This window comes from Hydra vulgaris, chromosome 15, assembly GCF_038396675.1.
Source record: "Hydra vulgaris chromosome 15, alternate assembly HydraT2T_AEP".
Taxonomy (NCBI): domain Eukaryota; kingdom Metazoa; phylum Cnidaria; class Hydrozoa; order Anthoathecata; family Hydridae; genus Hydra; species Hydra vulgaris.
In genome coordinates this window covers 32,243,945-32,265,000 of record NC_088934.1, presented here as the reverse complement: position 1 = coordinate 32,265,000, position 21,056 = coordinate 32,243,945, and the positions used below count along the sequence as shown (strand labels likewise).

Below are 21,056 nucleotides of genomic sequence, written 5' to 3'. Positions count from 1 at the left end.
AAGTACCAAAAATGCTACAATTCTATAATTTCATAAACTTTTTCTTATCTTTTTTATTGGGCACACAAAAATACTTTTTTTTCTTATTGTTTTAATCAAAATCTTTATATGGTCTAAGAAGTGTTGTTTTTAAATTTTTAATAAGGCTCTATTTCCTCGTAGTTAACCTTAAATTCTATCATTAGTTTTGGATTAAATTAAGTTATTGAACTAGCTATGTACTTAACAATGAAACCATTATATTCTATAAGAGGTAAAACTCTACATGAAATATTTGCACAGAAATCGTCATAATGAGTGAAGGACGTAGAACTAAAATGGTGTCCCACTCCATTAGTCATATATCTGGTTCCATTTCCAATAATAAGCTTGTTTTTAATCAATTTTGATTGATTAAAAAACTTAAGGAAAAATTAATAAAAAATTGACTGATAACAAAGACATTTTCACATTTTACGTTCACACTAGCAGCTACAATTTTAAATCTGCAATAATCTCCAAATCTGAATAAATCTTAAAAGAAGATGGAAACATCACATAAAATGGAAAAAGAAAACAATGAAGACCATGACAATGATACCTATTATTAAGTTTTGCTCATCAAAGCTTACAAACGTGTCATTTAATGAAGGAAAGAGACACAATTTTTTAAGCTGTAGTACTTATTTATAAAAAATTTTGATTAAGTAGACTTAATTAATAGTACTAAAACTGTTATTTTGTGTTATTTTGTGCAAACAAAATTGATATATGCATGCAGATTTTTAATTAATATTTTGCGCTTTATCAAGTCTATTATTAAGCAAATTGCATACATTAGAAAATCAGCAGGATAGGCATAGCTATCTTCTGATGAAAAAACTGCGGGTACTAAAAAACTCAAAAGTGAACTGTTATCTCCTTATGCAGATGAAGGTATTAATGATAGAAAGAGTACATCACCAACTTAGTGACAAAAGAGTAGAGCATAAGTCTTTGTTTAATTATGCAAAATTATATTAACCAATTATATTTATTTGTACAATTTATTATACATTTATTTCCTTATATAATTTTACATGTTTCATATATAAGCTATAAATAATATAATGCGTAGCTTTGTTTTAACGAAGAAACTTTTTTGAAGTTTTTTCATTCATAATCTTTAAATGGATAACTGTGTGTAAATAATATTTTAAGTACAAATACTTCAATAAATGCATAAAATACCATAAACACATAAAATTTGTTACTTTAAAATAAAGTGTGCCAGGACACTCCTGTGTATAGGAGATGCACTCATGTTGAGAGTTTCAAAACCATTTGAAGTCTTTTTCCCAGTCAGCTTTATCCATACATTGAAGTTAAGATAACAAATATTTTACAAATTTATATAAATGACATGACACTATTTTTAGATTTTTATGGTTATTTGGAACTCTTTTCAATTTCTAAAATTTAATTTACAAGTGTCAGCTGGAAAATATTTTTCCAGAGCCCTTTTTTGTTTTTAAAAATATCATTGAAGTGATGAAAATGAAAAATATTGTCTGTTCGAAATATATTGATTGTATGTGTATTTTAAAAATAATGAATATTTTTAACTTATTGGTAATGTCCTTTGTACTTATATTTATTTGAAGTTATCTAAATTAGTAAATTATATTATTATTTACTGGTTTGTGTTAGCTGAAAATGTCTGAAATCAATTTCAAACATTGCTATGAAACTTTCAAGTTAAAGGTCTGTAAAAACATTTACTTGAAGCCCCTATTCATTCTTTAACTTGCTCCTTTATGTTTTAATAATAAATTTTTATTTCATTATAAATTAAGTCTTATGGTTGTTTAGTACAACAAAGGCCCTGAGGAAGAATACAGTACTAATCGTATTGCATCTTTAAGACAGTTTAAATTTTATTGCATTGAACATTCAAAAGAAAATAGGGTAAACTAGGGTAAAGTGAACTATTTTTCAAACTAAAATTTTTTCACGTTTAAAAAACTTTTTGTTAAGTAATTTAGCATTGTTTTTGCTTAATACAACATTTTATAGTTTTCAAAAAAAAAGGAATTAAAATATAGCTTTTGTTTTGCTGTAGTAGCCATTTTAAAAAATAAGTTTGGCGGAAGTTTTAAAACTATGTTCTCAATTTTTGCGATAGGTTTTAGTAAATTTAAGATATGTTATTATCAATGTGAATATCAGTTATAGTATTTATATACATTGTGAAGATAATATAAAGCTGCTTTAAAAAAGTTGTAGTTTTTATCATGATATAAAACAGCTAAGTTTATAGTTTGTAGATCAATTTAGTTCACTTTACCCCTAATTTTTCTGTCTAATGGGGGAAAAGTGAACTAGTCTTTTTGTTATGTTTTTTCATAAAATCTTTTTGGTAGAACTGTATATATACGTAATTACTTAACTAAATTATTTACCCTTAAATAAATATTTGTCTTAGATTATTTTTCAAAATTAATAACAGGAATATATTAAAATAATGCCAAGAAACTACATTAAGAAAAAAGAAAAAAGAATGCACCTAGTTTATAAGAAAAACATGTGCACCTAATTTGTTGCAAAATCCTGTTTCTAAAGTTGAAAATAAAGAAATATCTTCGTATGCTGCATCAAAAGAATATGGTGTTCCAAGACGTACAATTGCAAGACATATTCTAGACATAAAAGGTTCAAAAGTTGGTTAAGGGCAACCTAACCGATTATCTGCTGATACTAAAAAAGGTCTTGTTTCGCTTTTATCTGCGTTTTCTGATGTTGAATTTGGATTGGATATAAGGATAAAAATCAATTTATGAATTATCAAAACTAATGGGTTTCAGAAAAAAAATCGTAAAATCAGTTGTTTTGTAATTTTTTAACTCGTTGGCAGAAAAAAATGTCAATAAGGAGCCTGGAGCTTTTGACATTAACAAAATGCTTAACTAGTAACAAAAGTGCAATTGGCGCTTTGTTTTTTTTTTACTTAAAGCTATATTGGAAAAATACAACATTATGAATAGATCTGCTCAAATACTAAACTGTAATAAAAGTGGGTTTTGCACTAACCCAATAAATAAAAAAAACTATTTAAAAAAGAGGTATTAAAAATCCTGTAACTAAGGCTCCTGGATCAGGTATAAAACAGTTTACTGTACTAGCAACAATATCAGCTGCAGGAAGAAATTTTTCCACATTTATTTTTTTTTCTAAGAAAAATTTGTATAAAGGGGTGACAAAAAACGGTAGTACGGAAATAGATGTTTTTACTGAATTAATAATCATCTTGTTTTATGGTTGAAACTCGCAAACCTGTTTTACTTATCTTTTTTTTATTAAATTGACTTTACGTGACAGTGATTTAAATCTTTTAAATCAGATAAGCTTAAAAGTACTTAAAATGAAGATAGAATCCTTATATAATAAGTGTTTGGTATATATTATTTATTTTAAATTTTTTACACTTCAAAGTTTTCAAAAGCTATAAACAAAGTACACTTTAAGTTTAAATATCATTAGTAAAAAATTCATAGTGAAGTATCTTTGTTTATAAATTTAAAGATATTAAAAATACAACTTGATGAATGAATAAAAACCAAATCCTAGTTTTTCTAGATTAAAAATCTCTAAGCAATAGGGAGACAGGTTATTTATATTTTTTTAGAATAACCTGCTTGAATCAAGTCAAAAACCTAATAGACTTACATGATGCAAATCCGTGTTACATTACTTTCTGCCTAGAATGAGAAATGTTTAATTTTTGTGTGGATCTACCGTCTATAAATAAAATTTAGTTGCCATATTTAGGCTAGTTCTTGGCAACCTTTCTTTTTTTCACAAAGTCTAAAAACCCAACAAATGTAACTAATTCCATTCTAGCTGTCAAGTTCTATTGCATTATTGGAAGGTCGTATCCTCTTCCTTTTAAATTTTACCATAGTCACCCAAGCTATCATCTTTTATTTCACCTAGAAAAAAAATTCGATTTTATCTGACTCATCATTTAGCTAAACTGCATTCACTGCACGGTGGGTCAGAGGTAAGCTAAACTTTTTAAAACCAACTTTTATATTGGAGTAAATTCTTTTTGTAAATGTATCTAGAGATACCCAGCACTCTAAATTTAATTTTTTTCCCCTATAGTGATTTTTGAGCTCATTGTATCAATTTTACCACAAAAATAACAATATTTTATTTTTCAAATATTAGTGAAAATGTAAAAAACCATATAAAAATGAAACATAAGGGTAGCAAGACAAATTTATATCATTTTAATATCTTAAAAATTCATATTAGTCTATTGGCTTGATAGATTAAAATAGTTTATTTTTTATGCTTGCCTTTTTCCAGTGTGTTACTTCAATAAAAGCTCCTGAAAATGCACAACGTTTTTTTAACAGTTACCTTTAGACATAGTGAAAAACAATAAGTCGCACTAAGCCGCAAACGTGATCTACTTTAAATAACACTCTCATATATAAATAACAGTTTACAACTAAATTTTCTGAGCTCAGCTGAACGCAGTAGATGGTAGGCTTTTCAATATAAATATTATCCAATCGTAGAATTTGTTTTAAAAACTAAAGAAAATGCATAAAGAACAGTTTTAATCTTTTAAATTTTGTGAAAATCTTTTTTAAAGAGTACTTTTAATGTTATGGTGAAAATTTATGAAGCATTTTATGAAAGAAGAGAGAACAAATAAGGATTTTGAGGTTGGGAATAAATAAACCCCAAAATTTTATCCCTACCTCACCCCAAATCTGAGAGCAACAAATTGATAGAATGTTTTTTGCACTATTCTTGACTAGAATTATATTCATCCATAAATTTCAAGTTTCATAGTTTTCATTATTTCTCAGCACTCTGAGAGATAACACCATGAAACTTAAAATTTATGAATATAAGTCTAGTTAAGAATAGTGAAAAAATCATTTTATCAACTTGTTGCTCTCACGTTTGGGCGGGTCGTGGTTTAGGGGAAAAAAAAATTTCAGGGCTTATTTGTTATTTGCACAAAATGAACTATTATTTTCATATCGTTTGAAAAAATTTCATCCCGCCATTGAAAAATCAATATTAACATAAGTGCAACTATGTATTCAAATGCATTTAGAATGTCATAGTCATGCAATACAATAAATTTTCAATCCAACAATGATTCAGATCATTGACCTCGCTCTTGTTTGTTGCGTAGAAGGTATAGAAAGTGCAATTTGTTTTTATTATTGCACGATGAATACATTTCCTTCATTACTTTGATTGCGCGCTCTGTGCATTGATTACTTCTGCGGATCTGTTGTATGGATGCCTCTCGCTTCGAGTAATTTTTTAAAGAACTTAAAGCCTTTTGTATGGCCTCTGTACTTCAGCCAAGTTATTAAAGTTGTTTTCGTTGTGTAGTTGGTCTGTAAACCAATGGTCTGCCCAGCCATACAATACAAATTGACGATCGCTAGTACAGCTCTGAAATTCCACCTCACATTGCTGATGTTAGGTAATTTATGAAACCTGATCAATGGAAAATGTCCTTTTTCATCAAAAATTTGGGACACTCGAGTAATATGAAATAATAATTTCATATCATCTCTCCAGCCTAATGTTTCAGGAATTACTTCTATTCCGTTATCCAACTGTATTTTTAGTTGTTCGTACTCCTTTAATAGTTGAGATTTAATTGGATATTCGAAATTCGATAATTGTGTTTTATTTCCAAGTTATCATCAACAAACGGAGGATTCTATCTAATACATTGTGTTGACAACTGATAAACTGAGGTTTGTTGGTGCGTTTCTCTGTGAACATTTGTTGCAATATTACAACAACACAATTATTTTTAACAATGTTAACGCTGGTGATATCTGCAACAATCATCTGTTTTAAATTCCATAGATAAAAATCATCTTTACTTTAGAAATTCTTTGGGCAATAGTTTTTCCCCTGTCATCTACCTAGCCCTCGACATCCAATTTGATTTCTCTTCGTTTTTAAGGGCAACCACTTCTTACTTGATTCCGTTGATATGCTTTCCATAAAAGTGTAAGGATCAACTTTCCATATGCAACTTTTCAATCATTTCTTTTTTCAGCTTGATTGCCTCTTTGATTGTTTACTTTTAAATAGGTGATTGACATGCAGTTGGGATGTTAATGCCTTCACAAGTCAATTGCTTGCATAAGTTAGCAGCTTTGCTTGTTAATACTCATGTGTAGGTCATCAAGTTGACTGGAATTTTGCTTTTGTGATGTTTTCTGATTGGTGTAGTAGTAGTCTCATCTTCTTTTTCTTCATTGTTTTCATATTCACTTTCGTCAACCTCATTGCCATAATCACTAAAACTAGGATAGAAAGATGATGAGTTGGATGACCTACTAGAAAGTTTTTGTCTTTTAGAGGGATGAATTGTTTCTTTACAGGCCACTTGGCTTATAGAGTATCCCACTGTTCCTTTGCTTTCCACTTGGAGATGATACAATCGATTGTCCTTGGAAGAAAACCATGTTCCATACACTTTAGTAAAATCAAAAATTTCATCAAGGAGTTCGGAGCTTCCCGCGTGATACATTCATCATAACATTTTAGTATTATATCAAACTTTGCTCGTATAACTTGATCAGATAAATGATGAAAATTCAGTTCGTTCTTCCAAAAATTTGGTGGTTTCTTAGGAAATTTCTGCTAATCGTTTATTTCTTACTTTGATTTTTAGTCCAGGGAAATGGTGGCGTCCAATAACTTGCTTTTAAAGGGACATTCTGTACTTTTCTTCGAGTAAATATCCTTTCAAAAGGACCATTCTTGGTCTTTTATAAGAGTCTTAAAATTTTACCAGGTTATTGGTCCAGACATTCTTGCTTTTCTGAATGCTACTATCGCTAGGCCTGTACGTTGCCATGTGTTGCTTCTGTAATAAATATAAAATTAGATAAGGAGCTATATATTCACGGTCTAAGTTGTTCAGGAATATTCTAAAATGTTTCAGAATGTTCTTAATTGTTCTAGAATATTCTAAAGTGTTCTGGAAAATTCTTAACTAATCCAGAAAGTTCAAAATTGTTCCAGAATAGTAGAGGAATTGAATATGTTTTTAATGTTCTCTAACAAAAGTTCATCGATTTATGGCACAAGAATTTTTTATTTAAAAAAAAGTCAAGAAGTCATAACCCTAATGGTCAGATTTGATTTTTCTGATATCAATTACCATTATTTAGGCACACGAAAGCCCAGATTTAGATTCACTGACAGGAGTTAACTATATTTAGATACACAACGTGTCCCACCTAAATTAAAAATCATCAAGAAACTCCTTGACCACACTCCAAAATTTAAAATGGGACCCAAAAAGGAAATTCTTGGCCCCGAAGACTTCTATAAACATAGGTTTATAAAAGTCTTCGGGGCCATTTTATTATATGTCAATATTTAACCCAAAAACAGTTTTGCCATTTTGAAACAATTCTGGCCCACTTTAACTTCCTTCAACTAACGCTAAACTTAAACAGTTGCGCAATCTTATCAAAACTAATTTCATTAATAAAAAGAACAAAACAAAAAAAAAAAACAAAAAAAAACAACCGAAAATAACAAACAAAACAAAACAAACAAATAATATTGTTTTGTCTGTTTTAATAATAATAAAAATGTCAATAAATACGTTTTTGAAAAACAAATGAATGAAAACTAAAAAGTTAATCAAAAAGTTTTAAGTGTAAATTTTTTAAGTTAATTACTTTTGCATTCATCTGAACAGCAAGTTTTATGTTCGGTGTCAGTTCCATTACATTGTTTGCCACCATACTTTGGTAACGGATTATTGCAACTACGGCGTCTTGTTTGTTTACCACCTTGACAAGGTTGACTGCAATATGACCAAAATGACCATTGAGTCCACCCACCATGAACTAAATATAAACAAAAAAAAAAAAAAATTAAAAAAAAATTTGAGATTTAAGAATAAAACTTTAGTTATTCTGTTTTATTATTGAACTAATATTAAATAGATACCCGGACATATTCTAATTTCAAGATTTTGAAAATCTTGATTGAGACCAAAGCAGTTGTATCCAACATCCAAATCTGTAGATAAAGAGTTAGTGCAAAATCTTTCTCGCTTTGTTAGGCAATTACCACACGAATTAGAAAATGATTTGCTTTCAAGCCACGAGCTCCATTTCCAATCCACTAAATGATTTAATAAATTCGTAACATGAAGTCCATTTTCAATATTGCAACTTTATTTAGCTTGTTATTATTTAGTAAAACCATAACATCATTAGTCTAATTTGAAACTCATTTTAGTTTAACTACGTAAAAATTAAATTAACTTTTATAATTGCACATAGGATACATCATTTTTCTTCCCTAACTATTTAATAATATAATATATCAAACTATAAAAGTTTTTTAAAAACGAAAATTTTAAATAAAACTTTGTAATTAGATTAAATTAAAACATATATTTATGGTATTCATTCTTATTAAAAACTCTTTTAAATATTATACACGTTACTTCTTGGGGTTTCTCTTTAATCAAGTAATATAATACAAGAACACATTGCATTGAAGTTTTATTATTTGTATTTGTTTTTTACAAAGGTTATATATACATATATATATATATATATATATATATATATATATATATATATATATATATATATATATATATATATATATATATATGTATATATATATAACCTTTGTAAAAAAACAAATAAAAATAATAAAACTTCAATGCAATGTATTCTTGCATCTTAAATAAAAATTACGGTTTCCAAATTGATAATGTGACGTAATCACTGTGTTCTTTATTTAAGCCACCGCCATTTGGAGAACACTGGTGATATTGTATTTACCAGACTCTAAATTTCCTTCTAAAATAATCAACTTTTAATTTAATTTTCTTATTTCACTCTTGTCAAAGCACCATAAAAATTTCTTGAATACTCAGCTGCAGCTGAATTTTTCAATTTTGCTTAAAAAGTATGTTCTTAATGTCTTGAATTTTAGTTTATACAGAAAGGTTACCAAACAGTAAGTGACCGATGTTCATGTTTGAAAGGGACCGGGGCTGGGTTTAATAAAATATAGCCGCGGCCGGTGCTGGGGCCGGGTTTGATGATAAGGGGTCATGATGATGATCATCATCATGATCATTATTGTGATAATGGTGATCATCAACATCACGATTCTTATGATAGAAATCAACATTGTTATCATGATTATGATGATGATGATAATAATTATCATCAGGCTTCCTCGTTTATGCTGTTTTTTTAAAATATACAATCTAGAGCCTTTTTTTCTTAACTAGAGCTTATTCATACAACATGTAAGGCACTCTCTTCAAGTTTTTTTACTTCTACCACTTCCATTTTCTACTAAAGATGCTGATACCTAAATTACTTTATAAATTATTCTTTTCTAATAAACGTTGTTTATTACAACGTTTTTTCTAATTTGTCTAAAAGTATGCCTTCTTTTCTTGTCTTGCTTGTGTCACACCACACATCCATCTGATCATCTTCCCTTTTGGCAAATGCTACACCCAAATAAATACTAAAGTTTGTATAGTAATAAAAGGATATTGTAAGCCAGCATCTAAATAAAAGCAAACATATATGTTTACATCAATTATATTTATGCATAAAGTGCATCTTGGAAGGTCTTACTCTTTCTGGAATAAAAGTTTGAAACTTTTATTACTTTTCTTTAATTTTACGCCAAGCCTTATTCTACTTCACATTTTTCAACATTAATTAATTTTTTTATCTTTTTTATAAGAAGATCTCTCTTAAGAACTAATGTCTTTTTTATTATTACAATAAGCGAATATATAATCAAAGTCCTAACAGATGTAAAGCTATGTCATTCTCAGTTTACTAAATCTTGTATCTTATCTCAGATGTTAGTTTCAAGAAACTTTTGGTTAGTTTTCAACAATGTCATTAACTAAAGTAAGTCTAATATTTAATTTTATTAATTATATAATATTTAATAATATTTAATTTTTAAAAAGTGCTAAATAAGTGGTTCCAATTTTTCAAAACTCTAGAAAACACTTTTAACTTTCTAACTATCCTACCATTAATCTTCACTCTGATATTAGTTTCTTTATATAAAGGTTTTGAGATATGAAACAATTTCTTTGTAACTGCAGTAGCAAAGTTGTTCTTGAAGATCTGCTCTCTTTTTTATTTCAAATAGCATCAAGGGTACCACTAAGCTCTATCTTTGCTCCTGTATTGTTTTTATTGGCATTAACAATCTTCACGAAATCTCAAGTGGCTCTATAGCCTTAAAAAATATCTTGACTTTAAAATTGCTTTGAGCAAGCAGCCGATTTTAAATCTAATCTCTGTTCTGTTACAGCCTAAGGCTTGGAGTGGCTTATGGATTTAAATTCTGGACTTGAAATCCACAATTTTTGTTAGGCAACAAAACTCATTTATTTACTGCAAAAAAACATTGCAATATTGTTTGCATTCATATATTAACGAATAACAACCTTCTTACTCTCAGACAAAGTCTAAAAGCACATTGTAAATGTAATTAGACGTGCTTTATCTGAAAAGCTTGAGCCATTCTCCCATTGTTGTTAAGTTAGATTTCTTTCTTTTTTAAACAAATACAATCATGGTCAATGCTCAAACGAGCTATCATCTCTATAAGGATAAACCAAAACTAATTCTTGCCTGGCTTTTCATTTAACAAATTGCATCCTTTAACTGTATCTATCCCTTGTTGCTATAAAAACTTTTTTTACTCAGTTTTTTTCCCTTGAACATCAAAAAAACCTTTTAACTCTTTCCCATCTTAATTTTTCCTTTTTATTAGAACTCACAACTTTTAAATTCTTTAGTTATATAAATCCTAATATTTTAACTTGTTCTCTATTTTCATTTTACTCATAACTTAATAGTGGTTGCTTGTAATATTGTAAAAAGTAAATTTAATTTTAAAAGTAAATATAGATTAGTAAATTGATGATAATATAGATATCAATTAAACAATAAACAATATCAACTAAAAAAGTAAATTTAATTTTAAAAGTAAATATAGATATGCCAGTTTTTTATTAAGTAGTAAAAGTAAGCATAAAATTATAATATATAAGATATTAAAATTTTTTTTAAACCCCGGCAATCAACCCCTGCTAAATTTTATAATTTTGCCTGAGCCGGGGACTGGTTTGTAAAAAGTCTAATTTTTATCTGGGGCTGGGAATGAGGCCACGGTCATTTACTTTCACTAAATTATAAATTATTCAATTATTAAGTAAATCTCATTTAATATAAATTCAATCTTAACAAAATAAAACTTAGAAATCACGGTATATCGATCCTATTAAATTTCAAATTTCCTAAGATATTGTTAACCTTAACCCTTCAGTTTCAGTTAAAAAATCAATTAATATTTTATAAGAACGATGAAAATGATTCACATGCATTAAACTTTCTAGATCTCTTAGGTACAAATAACAAACCTGCAACGCCCCTTTTAAATATTTATAGCAAAGATGCTACAACAAATGTGCAAATAAAGTGGCATTCTTGCCTAAACCCAAAAACATATTATGGTGTATTCAATGGCTTTACTTAATGAACTTTTGAATTATGCAGCATAGAACATATAAATGAAGAATAGGAGTTTCTTAGAAAAATGCTTATAGAAAATGATTATAGTAAAAAAATATTTCAACAAAAAAACAAAACACTCTTTTTACAGTTTCAAATCATTAAAAAATCATCATCAATTAATAACTAAAAATCATTAAAAAACCTTCAAAATTTTAGTATTTTTTTACCTAGATTATTTATATAGAAAATTTTATGTGGGTGAAACCATACTTAGAAGAAAGATATATTTTGGATGCTAAAAAAGCGCATTATTTTAACTCTTTCATTGTTTTTTCTTGTTTCCGGACTTCCAAATCCTGCATAGAAGGATTGTTGCATTTTTCAGTTATACTACTTAGTTGCTTTTGTGTTTTCATTTAATTATTTAACTATAAAATATTAAAAATTTACAATAATATATTATAAACTCACATAGAAAAGGTTAGATGTGACTCATATAGTTAAAAACTAGTTAATGGAGCAAATAGATCAAAATGGATGATAAAAATAATTATAATTAAGTTTATTACTATAACAGAACTTATAAAATTAAACATACCATTTGCAAAAATTATGACAATAACCATAAAACTATTACTACAATGGAAACATTGTCACTGCAATTTTAAATAATATTTATAATGCTTTTAGAACAAAGATTAATAATAATAATTATAATAATAGTAAGTAAGTCAAAAAAATGAAAGAACCAATTTTAAGAAACAATAGTTAAGATAAATACTGAAATAAAAATAAATTTTTTTGGTTTGGATTGAGAATAAAAATGTTAGTAACAAAAGGATATTTAGTTAAAATCTTTTTTTTCATAAATGGTATTAGTTGGTTCCATCGAGAAATACATTAATGCTTTTAGAGGGCTCGTCATATTTGACGGTGTTGAAAAAGAAAGTGTGCAAGGTAATATTTTCAGTATTTCAAGTGTAATGTTTATTTGTGTCATTTGTTTTAATAAAAACATAATAAATGAACTTGGTAGTATATTTTGAGGAAAAACAAATATTAATTATTTAAAATGCCACCATAATTACTTTATTAAACTGTTACCATAGGCAAATAAAACTGCAGAAATTTTTTATGATCGATATAATTATAATGAACATAATTACATCCATTATAAAACATTTTTGATTCTTTAAAAGTAAAGAACAACGTTGAACATAGCACAAACAGGAAGATACTTTTAAAAGCTTTTGATTCAGTAAATGATTTCGTCAGTTGGTTAAATCACTAGAATGAAGAAATTGTAGTAAAAATTTATTGATCAACAAGTAGGTTTTAATGAGAGCTTAAATTCAATATTTCTTAACAAACTTCTGAAGGTGCAATTACAGTGCATTTATTTAAAGAAGTCGTTAATATTGTACTTATAATACTTTTTCTTAAACGACCTCTAACACCATTTTGTGAAAAATGAAAACAACTATAAAGCAGTCAATAAAGCATCAAAATCTTTTCATTTTATTTGTTAATTTGTGCAATAATGTGCCTGCTACATGTCAACTTAAAATTCACTTTGTCCTACCTGCATTTTTATAACTTGTTTTATTATGCTTATATTCAAACATTTCTGTAGATGAGATGACAAAAATGCCTTTTATTCAAAGTTTATAAAAAAGAAAAAAAAAGTAAGAATTAGAACTCTTTCAAACAACACCATAAGAAATTATTCTTATAAATATTTTATTGAAAACTACAGCATTATTCACAGAGTTCGTAAACAGATTTTTACAGGAGATCTTAGCATTTCTCAAGCAAGAGTATATTATTTTCACACAACTTTTACAGAATAATAAACAGGAGTTGTAAAGGAAAAAAAGAAGCCTATAAAACACAAGTTGTCACAAATATTGTTGGGCGAAATTTGTACTCGCATAAATTTGTTTCCACGTATTGAATCCTATTCTTGTAGGAGCATTACCAAAAAGAATATCTTGAAAGTAAGTTTAATTTGTCATAAATGTATGACTTATAAGCTTAACATTGCGCAAAAAAGGAATTCAATATGTTAATACATTGGTATAAAGTGGTGTTTAATACTGAATTTAATTAAGGTTTTTCAAAACCAAAATCAGACCGATCTGCTGTTGTGAAGTGTATAAAATGAATATGGAGAAAGCAATTAACAGGTTAGAGAGTAAAATATAATTTCAGCGTCACATTTTTTTAAAGACAGATTCCCATCAAGAAAGGAAGAGTGATAGAGAATCCAGAAAAATTGTTTTAATATGGAAAACGTTATTCAGCATCCAAGAGAAATTATATACAACTTTTTTTATTAAAGAAAACTTTCACTTTTTAATATCACTGTTCATATTTCAACAGATAACAAAGCTTACTGTTGTGTGTGGAGTGAGAATACTGGTGGTAGAACTGCTAATTGTATTGCATCAGCGTTGTTAAAGATTTAAGGCACTTAGTTTTAGAACATTCAAATGTAACAGAATCATTTTTTAATCTGACTTATGTGTACCATAAAATAGAAATTCAATACTTACTTTTGCTTTAAAAGGCTTTATACTAAAAAATACATATATTATGACAATTACACAAAAATTTTCAGAAAAAAAGTCATTCTCTTGTGCAAGAAGTTGATAATACTCATAGTTTAATTGAGAAATGTTTAGATAAGAATGATGGGCTTAGGCGAATTTGTTTAATTTGTGTATTAAAAACACTGACAAGAAAGCCCCAACACATCAATCTTTAGATTAGATCAGATTAACTTTGAAAAATAATCGACTATGAATTTTGTGAAAATACTTTTTTTTTCCGCCAAACAACTAAAATATCATTCAAATATACCACATTGTGTAACATACAAGGAATGTCACTTTATCACTGAATCCAAAATATGTAAAAGTATTTTGAAAAAAAGAAAGATATAACGCGTTGACGCAAAAAAGCATTTGCAGGAAAAAGTCCTAATACCTAGTGTCTCATTATTAACATCACCAATTACTCTAAGTATAGAAAAAACAAAGATATTAAGTCAATGCTATGTTTTATGCCTTCAATTAATTGCGCGTTTTATAAAACAATCTTAAAATAAAAACTTTTTGTTACAATGAAACTAACTTTTTTTTTATTAAAATAATCTTCGATTTTTAATACATGTTGAAACTATTTAACATTGTTTTTGTTAAGTGTACCTTTAAATATCCACTTTCACAATGCAAACAGTGTTAGTGTCATGGTTTTGGGGTAACCCTTTTTTGGTAATTTAAAAGGTTTTATTTATTTAAAGGAACAGTTTAAAACAATAGTCAAATTATGAGTACTGGAAATACAATTCAAATGCTTCAAAAATAGCATCCTAATTTCTGTTATTGGAGATTTATTTTTTTATAACAAATATTTAAAAAAAAAATATTATCTCGGAATCAATTAATTTCAATTAAATATATATCTTTACATCAAAAAAAAGTTTAAAGTTAATCTGAAGAAATATGGTTATTATTTCTTTTAAAGTAAGTTAGAAATTTTAAAGATGTATGTATGTTAAGAAAAATAACTTTGAGTCACATATCTAAATTTTTTAATGATGCGTTTTTGGAAGTTAAAATAACTAAGCACTCGGATCACGATTAGACTATATCTTTCCACATTTATTAAAAAGTAAAAAACCAGAAGAAAAAATGGTTATTATTGTAACTATACAACTTTAAAAACATTTGTTTAAAAAAATACCCCTATCCACTATCAAACTTTAAAAGATTATAAACTGACTTGATCAAAATTTTTAATTTTAAATTAAGAGAAAGTTGAGTAGCCCCGGACGACGGAAAATTCTGGATACTTGAAGTACAGCTTAAACTAAAATAGCTACGCGATTTTAAATACAATTATAAAAACATTACTTGCGTTAAAAGATGGCATATTCAAAATATTTATCATAGTATGTCGAAGCGATTGGTTGGAAGTGCAAAATGCTGTTTCCCATCGCCAGAAGTGCGATTTATCATTATATTAGGTTCATATATTATTATACCTTATTTTTATGTAAACTAATAATTTTTATTGACTAAAGATGCATTTTTATTTGCAATATCTATTTAGAAAAAATTGAATATTTAGAAAATAATACTTTAATTCACTAGTTTAAAACTAGTATTCGGGAATGAGGTATGGTTGGGTGGTATCGGACACATATTTGGAGGGTGGTTCCGGAAAACCTAATCCATTTATATGTAAAAAATAAGTTACTTTTTTTATATAAATAATAATAAATTTCATAAAATTTTTAATGGCAATTATTTTTTTAATATATTGAGTACTGTCCAATGCTAACTAACTATATAGTAAAATTTGTGTAACACGGTTAAAAAAACTGTGGTTAAACTATAAAAACAGAATTTCTAAAATTTTTATAAAAAAAAACTTTACTAATTTAAGATAACAATTTAAATACTTCCATATTTAAAAGATTTTAATATTTGTGCACACACATTATATATATAGAGGTAATATTTTTAGTCAACTTGACTTATGTAGTAATGTTACATTTTGTTAAAAAACTTTACTTTAAGAAAATGAATTATTTTCCGATAAAATTAGATTTTTATTTGATGATAAGAATTGGATGAAAAAAGATTTTAAAAAAGATAATTACAAAAAATGCTACCTAACAAAATTAGATTACTTTTTTTGTATTATTTATAAAAACTAAAAAATTGTATATACTATACATTACCTACATTTTTCCGTGTAAAACTTAAAAAGCTTTGCAAATTAAAAATAATCAATTACATTCATACAAACCAAATATATTTATATTTATATATATATATATATATATATATATATATATATATATATATATATATATATATATATATATATATATATATATATACATATATATATATATATATATATATATATATATATATATATATATATATATATACATATATATATATATATATACTAGGGTAGGTCAAACGCCCCTTATTTTCAAAAATCGAAAGGCACTGTTTTACATATGTTTTGGATGTACTCTGTGATCAATTAAAAACAAAATTTAACTCATTTACACAATATTTCGACCCTGCTTAATGGTCTCAAAGATCAAACTTTCACCTTAAAAAATCATATTATAACCCCTTTTTTAACCGGTTAAAAAACTTTTACTTTAAAAATGGATATCTTTGAGGCACTGTTTTTCCATATTCATTTTATACACTTCACAACAGCAGATCGGTCTGAGTTTGGCAATGCAGTGATAAACTAGCAAATTTTAAGTTTCATAAACCTATAGCTTTTTATCATGCAAGATTTTTGTCAAAAGCTATCTACTACATGACAATAGAACTGCTTACATTTTATTTGCAAAAATCTGATATAATTAGTGCAGAAGAAATAGCAACAGTTCATAAAGTACTGAGTTAACTGGGCTATTTCATGCAAGATTGTTTTTGAAAGCACCATTGGCAGTCTCTTCTCATTGCTTAGATTTATGTGCAATTAGGGACATGGTCATATATATATATATATATATATATATATATATATATATATATATATATATATATGTGTATGTATATATATATATATAAATATATATATATTTATATATATATATAAGTGTATGTATATATATATATATGTATATATGTAAATATATATATATATATATATATATGAATATAAATATATATATATATATATTTATATATATGTATATATATATATATATATATATATATATATATATATATATATATATATATATATATATATATATATATATCCATATATATATATATATATATATGTGTATATATATATACTCCCCCACCAAAATTTCTTTGATCCGTATGTTTGTATGTATATACACTATAGTGTATATAGATATACACTTGCCAACTTTTTTTACTGAACTTAACTTGTAATCATGAATAAATTACCATAGTTTTTCTTTTTTAATCAACAAAAAATGTTTAATATTATCTATTGATAAATTAAACTCACATAAGATTTTTGTCAAGAATTGCTCTCTTATATCAAATAGCAGAAATTTTTTTTTTCCAATAAACTTGCACAATTTTCATTTTTGCAAATTTATTTAAAAATATGATGGGTACCTCAATGTTTCAAGAATGACACACTAATCTGACTTTTATGAGTATTAAAAGTGACTTCATAAGGTAAACTATTTTTGATTATGCATCAATAAATTTACAAACAAAAAAGTTAGAAAAGCACATTTAGGATTTATCTCTGGTAAAATAAAAGGTGACACTTTCCAAACCTGACAAACTGTCTCAATTCCTGTAAAAAATGTACCACAATTGCTGAATGCACGCTATTTTTTTTCCAATAAACTTGCACAATTTTCATTTTTGTAAATTTATTTAAAAATATGATGGGTACCTCAATGTTTCAAGAATGACACACTAATCTGGCTTTTATGAGTATTAAAAGTGACTTCATAAGGTAAACTATTTTTGATTATGCATCAATAAATTTACAAACAAAAAAGTTAGAAAAGCACATTTAGGATTTATCTCTGGTAAAATTAAAGGTGACACTTTCCAAACCTGACAAACTGACTCAGTTCCTGTAAAAAATGTACCACAATTGCTGAATGCACGCTATTTTCTGTCTTATTTATTTATTTAATTTGTTCGGTAAAAAATTTATATCATTAATCACTACTCAGGTATTGCATTATTATTTATCTTTAAAAGGAAAGGATCCCAAACTAAATTTTAACCTGGACTTCGACAATAAAAAATCTGGCCGTGTATGTATAAAAAAAAATTAATTGCAAAATATTTAACAAAAGTCATTTGCAAACCTGGACACTTAAAGTACATGCACATATCAAAACGTTTTACATTTTGTTTAGATGGCAACAATGTTCTTAAATAACTAATTTTATAACCAAGTCCACATGTTTGACTACATTCGCTCCATATGTTCCATTCTCCTAAATAAAAAAATTTGTATGAAAATATTTAACAAAAAATGAAGTTTTTATTATATTGTTTTATAAAAATTTTATTTTCAAGAGCCATTGGAAGGAGCACATACCTTTTTACTTAGTGCAACTCACTTCATTATTATTTTTTTGTTATGCTTAAAATTAAAAGAATAATTAAATGAATAAAAAATAATGAAAATCATAGAATTAATGAGAATATAATTTTTGACGGTCAAACAAAAAACGATTTGCTTAAATTAATTATTTTTATGTTAGACTTCATTTTAATGTTTAACAATTTAATAGTTGTTGTATATTTAAAAAAATTGTTAAAATAATAACAAAATGTTAAAATGTTCTTAGCATAGATTATATTTTTTAAAGAAAGATATATTTTAAAGCAAATTAATTTTTTTAGATAGCAATGAAGTAATAACTTTTTTATTTCCTTAAGTATTAGAGTCCCCATTTTTACTTCTATTAAAATAAATAAATTAAACAAATTTTGTTTGTTTTAAGTATTTTTTGTCATTATATTCAAATGTTTCCTCAGTCGCAGCTACTACTTCTGGTAACGTCTTTTATTTTATATCGAAAAAAGAAAGAAATTGTTTATTTTAACATTAATTTTCAGCGTTTAATAAAGTTAATTTTTTTATTTATTATTTATTTCACTTCGCTATATTATCTGTAGCAGCAGATTCTTGTAAACTATAAAATTTTTTTAATGATTTTTTTCATATTTATGAAGTTTTTTCGACATATTTTACATATAATTGTTAATTATAGAAATAAAAAAAAAAGTCACTTTTTGTGTGTAGAGCAAGATTGCTATCCAAATGGTGCACTTAGCATAGTGTGGCAGTATTTAGTGCTGAGCGCCAAGACGTTACTGATGTAGAATTAGTTTTTGTTGTCTAAATTTTTTCAATAAACTAGAAGCACATAATGTCTGTTTATATTTGGTATTATGTTATGTATACTTACAAATATCTTATTTCATGTGCTAATGCTGTGTGTTGTATTATCATAGTTATGATATTGTGTGATGTTTTGTGTTGATAGACAATATGTTTTATCTTACAATTGGTATTTATTGAATTGTTTTCTCCTAACACAAAATTATGTCAAAGTATGTCTGACATATTTTAACAAAGTTTAGGTTTTATATTCTTGAAATAAAAATGGAGGTAACAATTTAGTATGGCATTATCGAGGTAACAATTTAGTATGAATAATTTGATGAATAAAATGAAAATATATTGCCAAATTAGTTTGACTTGTTCTGAACAGCAAATATTTCAGCAACACATAAACAATCAAATAGCAATAAGATTAACAATAATATTTTTAAATCAGCAATAACATTAACAACAAAATTAGTTTGGTTTGTTCTGAAATAGCAAGTAAATTATGCATAAATTTTATTGTCTAATTATGTTTTTCGAAAACATATCAGAAACAATTTATGTCATTGGTAAACATTCCAGGCGTAAAAATATGTAAAAAAATGTCAATAGAAAATACGTGGGACATATTTTATGTCGGCAGAAAATTATTTAGACATAAAAGTGTGACAAATTAAGTCAGTAAAACGTATGTGGGACATACTTTATGTCAGCAGAAAATATGTCTAAAAATATGCCGACAAATCTCCCAGACATATTATGTCGTAACAACCCCCTTACCCCCAGTAAATTATCCATGCTGAGTCCATGTATGGAATTCATTGGCTGATGACCGGCACCACTGCGCCGGTGATGCCGTTCATATTCCAATGGTTAGCCATGTTCGTTTTACCATCGGCTGATCGTGCTGATCATGCTGATCTTGTTCCAGACTTGAATCATTTTTGTAATTGGAAATAAAAATTGAGTTTGCACCTGTGTTATTTTCTTAAAGAATTTTAAAATAAAATCTTAAAGAATTAAAAAAAATATTAAAGAATTAAAAAAAAAGTAAAAAATTCAAAGATTTAAAATAAATATAAAAAACTTCACTTTTTAACAAATGTCAGTTTCATTATTATTTTTTATTTATAATTATTTGATATAATTTTATTGGAAATCGTTAATAAATGATAAGAAATCATTTATAGCAAAACGAATTGTAGTGGCACATACATTTTAATTTACTTTGAAAGTAAGTATATGTTTTTTTGAGATACCAAAGAATTTATGCTTTCTTTTATATAAAATAAATAAAATGACTTATATATAACTAATTACAATATATTACATATTATCATAAAATTAGATTTTATTTTATTGAGGATCTCAAGTCATTTATACTTTATATTATAAAATGCAAATGATTTGAGATCCTCAAAAACCCTTACTTACTTCTAAAATAAAATCAAAAATTATGATGTTATGTAATATATTGTCATAAGTTATACTATACTTGGATCATAGCTTTACTTTGATAACCTTAACCAAAACATCAAGGTTTATAATATTCTGATACCTTGTATCAGATTATTAGAACCTGATACTACGTATATCTGATACCTT

General features: G+C 26.4%; 1 protein-coding gene across 4 annotated transcripts in view; it reads right to left on the bottom strand.

Moving 5' to 3' along the window:
- Positions 1-21,056, bottom strand: part of LOC136091562 (hemicentin-1-like) — a 160,077-nt gene that overhangs the window by 8,283 nt on the left and 130,738 nt on the right. For all 4 annotated transcript variants that reach the window (XR_010644080.1, XR_010644081.1, XM_065819247.1 and 1 more), the window contains exons 16-18: positions 18,418-18,549; positions 7,984-8,160; positions 7,710-7,880 (exon numbers count right to left, since the gene is read on the bottom strand). Coding sequence is in view for 2 of the 4 variants with exons in the window: in XM_065819247.1 (XP_065675319.1) it covers positions 7,710-7,880; positions 7,984-8,160; positions 18,418-18,549 (480 nt within the window). In the remaining 2 variants the exon portion in view is untranslated. The remainder of the gene's footprint in view (positions 1-7,709; positions 7,881-7,983; positions 8,161-18,417; positions 18,550-21,056) is intronic.